At 38.8% G+C, this 3,686-nt stretch overlaps 1 protein-coding gene across 1 annotated transcript; it reads right to left on the reverse strand.

The window, feature by feature from the left end:
- Positions 1-943: 943 nt before the first annotated feature.
- LOC121970598 (terpene synthase 10-like) lies at positions 944-3,426 on the reverse strand. Its single transcript, XM_042521400.1, has 7 exons — positions 3,122-3,426; positions 2,756-3,029; positions 2,291-2,678; positions 1,999-2,217; positions 1,782-1,920; positions 1,457-1,702; positions 944-1,363 (listed from the first exon to the last, which is right to left on the reverse strand). Exons 1-7 carry the CDS (start codon positions 3,353-3,355, stop codon positions 1,070-1,072), a joined length of 1,794 nt encoding a protein of 597 aa, XP_042377334.1. The 5' UTR covers positions 3,356-3,426; the 3' UTR covers positions 944-1,069.
- Between the last annotated feature and the right edge of the window lie 260 nt (positions 3,427-3,686).

The raw sequence follows: 3,686 nt of genomic DNA on the forward strand, positions 1-3,686 counted from the left end.
TTTGTTGTTAGGCCTGACATCTCCCCATATCAAGCCCACATTGGGCCTGATATCTCTTCGTATCAAGCCCAATAACAAAAAAAAAAAGAAAAAAAAAGGAGAGATTTAGGTTTTTCAAAACCTCTGGTCCACCACTAGGAATGTCGAAAATAACAATGAAAAGCATATTTGAACTCCTTGTAATTTTAGAAATCCACAGGATCTGAAATGGCTACAATCTGAGGTCTCTAGGTCGACCAGTGGGTTTCGGTCAAAACCCACTGATGGACCTAGAGAGCTCTGATTGCACCCATTTCAGTTCCTGTAGATTTATAAAATTGCAAAGAGTCAAAATATGATCTGTATTATTATTTTCGGCATTCCTAGTGATGGATCAGAGATTTTGAAAAACCTAAATCTCTTTTTTTTTCCCCTGTTGTTTGACCTGATATCTCCTCATATCAGACCCAAATTTGGCCTGATATGGAGAAATATCAAGCCCAATATGGGTCTGATCTCCTATAACAAGTTTGAGAAAAAAAATTAGAAAAAAAAATAAAAAGAGAAGATAAAAAAGAGGACAGAAAAGAGAATATATGTTACGTGCATAGTTGCAAAGAGAAGAGAAAGAAATGACAAAGAAAAGAAAAAGGAAATCATTTAAATTTATCAGTAGGGTAGAATAAGAAGACCATTGTAAAAAAGTACGCCCTTTGATAAATATCAAAATAGCTTATGTCTTTTAATAAATTTAGATATTTACATATGCCCTTTATTAAATTGCCGCTAGATGTAGATAAAAGAAAACAAACACTAACGAAACATCAATTAAAGACAATGAGCCTGATAAATATTAGGAAAATTTTCATTTTTTGTGAATTTCCTTTTTTTTTTTAAATGCCCATACCATTTATGTATGAAATTACAATATAAACTTGTTACAATATAGATACATTGTTTTATATATATTTATGCCAATATAATAAACTTTTCATTTATTAATTGGACAAAACTTTATATATAGATAGGCAAATACAAATTTTAATAAGGCGGGATCCATCCTCCGTCTACAACAACGTGTGCATTCCTTCTAGATTTGGATAGGTTCGAATAACAACGAAATAATTTGAGACTTGGTTTCTCCATCAGACTTGCCATATCCATCCCCATCCTGATAAAAGAACTGCGATATCCGAGAGCTATTGATTATTACATTCTTGACGTACTCCTCTAATGGAGAATCCCAACTAAGAGATGCATTCAATTCTCTCCAATATTTCCTCATCAATTCTCTTATCTCCCTACGTGCCACTTCCTCTGAGACACCTTTCTCGTGCATGTAGCATTGAACATATTTTGGCACGTCGCCTCTTTCTAGCTCATCCTGTAGTAAGTAAAGTAAACGTTAATTGTTTGTTACAATGAGTTTGATTACTTCGATCGACTAGATAAAATTAATGTGTGTATATATCATTACCGTGGAAGTACCCATATCATCGTAAAGACGAGCAAGTGTGCTGGCGGAGCGTGTGATCTCGTGATAACTGGGAAAACTTTTCAAGGCCTCTTCAGTTAAGTCTTTGCCCACACAGTAAGCATTAAAAAGGAGGACTGGACCTGATACGGTTACCCATGCATTCTCCAAGTACTCCTTGAGAATGGGGGTTTGGCCATGGTGGAACCATTTTGCTTCCTCAAAGTATGATTTGCATTGATCTCCCCACTGAAAATTTAATGCCGACGACAATTCATTCAATAACAAAGAAGATGAAGAAAATTGGAATATAGTGTTTATAATTTACTCTTCTCTTTAAACCAGGCACAACGTCCAGGCCTGTCTCCTTCATCACCCGGTAGCCTTCTTCGTGCACCATGTTGAAGAGTGCAAAGAAACTTAGTTTCATGTACTCTGGAAGCTTGCCCATGGCAGTTAAGTCCCATCTGCAACAAAACTCACTCGATCTTAGATCGATAGTCGTGATAAAACACACATGACTTGATGATGATGGTGAATGTTACCTGTCGACGGCATCAGTGAAGAGCTGGAGTTCATCCAAGGTTCCATAGACATCGTAAATATCATCGATCAATGTAATAAAACAGATTGCCTTTGTTTCGATGATTCTACATCTCAAGTTATCTGGTTCATAAGTCAAACCAAGTGCCCACAGATAGTTCTCAGTTAATCTGTCTCTGAAAAATGGCAGCTTCTCTGAAAGCCCGAGCCCTGACCACCATCTACATATAAAAAAGTAATTAAGCTTTGAAATTATTTTTATAAAAACTTCGAAAGTAGTTTCAGTTAATTTACGTGGAGAGCTCTTTGAGTTCACTCTTGTACATGTCCTGAACCAGATTGAAGTCGAGCTTAGCAAACTCCAGAAGGAGAGGGTTGACGGTGTCGTCGCCACTGCTGCATGCTTCTATGAACCACCTGTGCTGCACTCTCTCCAACCGCCAATTCAGTGGAAGCTGCAGCGCATGAGCCACCTGTTCTCTGAGACCGCCAGCCTCGGGAACAGATCCCTCCTCCATGAATCCTTTCAGCTGCTCTGTTGCGAAATCCATGGCTTCCTTCAGCAAAGTCTCTCCTTCCTTCTCGAGGTAGGAAGCTTCGTACAGACTCAGAAGTCCTCTGATCTGGTTCTCACAGCGAGCTTCGAAGTTTTCCTTCTCGTCTCTAAATCTCTCGAACAAATCTAATTTTTTGCAGACAGCAACAGAAATGATCAGAACTGTGAAGCCATCGATTAATTAGCGATCATTGATTAATTACCTTGTGAAACAGAGAGGCCATTTGCTCTGAGGAGCCTGAAGAGCAGCGATGTGGCATGCAGATCGTCCTTGAGCTCCGAGCTCACGTGGTCTAAAGAAGCATGAAGACGACTTAAAACGTCTGCAATCTCGTCTTTGAAGTGGTAAGCCACGCCGAGCTGTTGCAGGTGGTCGATCAGTTGAAGCTGCTCTGCAACTCGCTGCTTCTCGCGTATTAGATTCCTGGTCTGTTCCTTCAGTACGTTTATTCTCTCGCGTTTCTCTTCTTGTTGCACCTATACACAAAATACAAAACACAACAATTAAGGGTTACAAACAAAAATTTCGAAGACCGACGACGACAACGACTGTATATACACTCACATACCGTGGAGGTGCCCGAGAGAGATTGCACATGCTCGTCCGTCCATATATTTGGATGATAATTCCCCGACCGCCTCAAGGCAGCTACATGACTAGTGGCACTGCATGATCGGACCTGCAGAGTTCGCCTGAACATCTGTCGACCATAATACTGCTTGACGACAGCAACCATCATCGGGCGGCGAGGGAGGACGGATATCATGGGAGCACAAATAGACTTTGCTTGACAAGTAGCCATTTCCGCTCTTGTTTGCAATAAAAAAAACTTGAATCTCAACTCCAATTTGGTGAAGGAGAAAACAAGTGCCGTATATATATTGCACAATTAAGCCTCACGCTATGCTACATAAAAAAACATTAAAAATATTAATCTTTAACACGTTAAATTTAGTTCTTAATTAAAAACGTCAGTTTCAATAGATCAAATGATCAACATAGTTTATATTCAGTGGGCGCTCACGTTTTTTTTCCCTATTTTTTTTTTTGAACAGTTAATGTTATGAGTGAAAGTTGTTATAATATAATTAACTATATTTAATAGTCAATTATTAGTGTTTTAGGACTTACAA

The sequence above is a fragment of the Zingiber officinale genome, chromosome 4A, assembly GCF_018446385.1.
Source record: "Zingiber officinale cultivar Zhangliang chromosome 4A, Zo_v1.1, whole genome shotgun sequence".
Classification (NCBI taxonomy): domain Eukaryota; kingdom Viridiplantae; phylum Streptophyta; class Magnoliopsida; order Zingiberales; family Zingiberaceae; genus Zingiber; species Zingiber officinale.

What these genes read in the sequence shown, in the direction of transcription:
- LOC121970598 (XM_042521400.1), bottom strand. Translation starts at nt 3,355, where the DNA reads ATGGCTACTTGTCAAGCAAAGTCTATTTGTGCTCCCATGATATCCGTC. An exon ending in TGCCTGGTTTAAAGAGAAGA is followed by an intron (nt 1,703 to 1,781) that starts GTAAATTATAAA and finishes TTAAATTTTCAG; the next exon opens with TGGGGAGATCAATGCAAATC. An exon ending in ATGATATGGGTACTTCCACG is followed by an intron (nt 1,364 to 1,456) that starts GTAATGATATAT and finishes TACTTACTACAG; the next exon opens with GATGAGCTAGAAAGAGGCGA.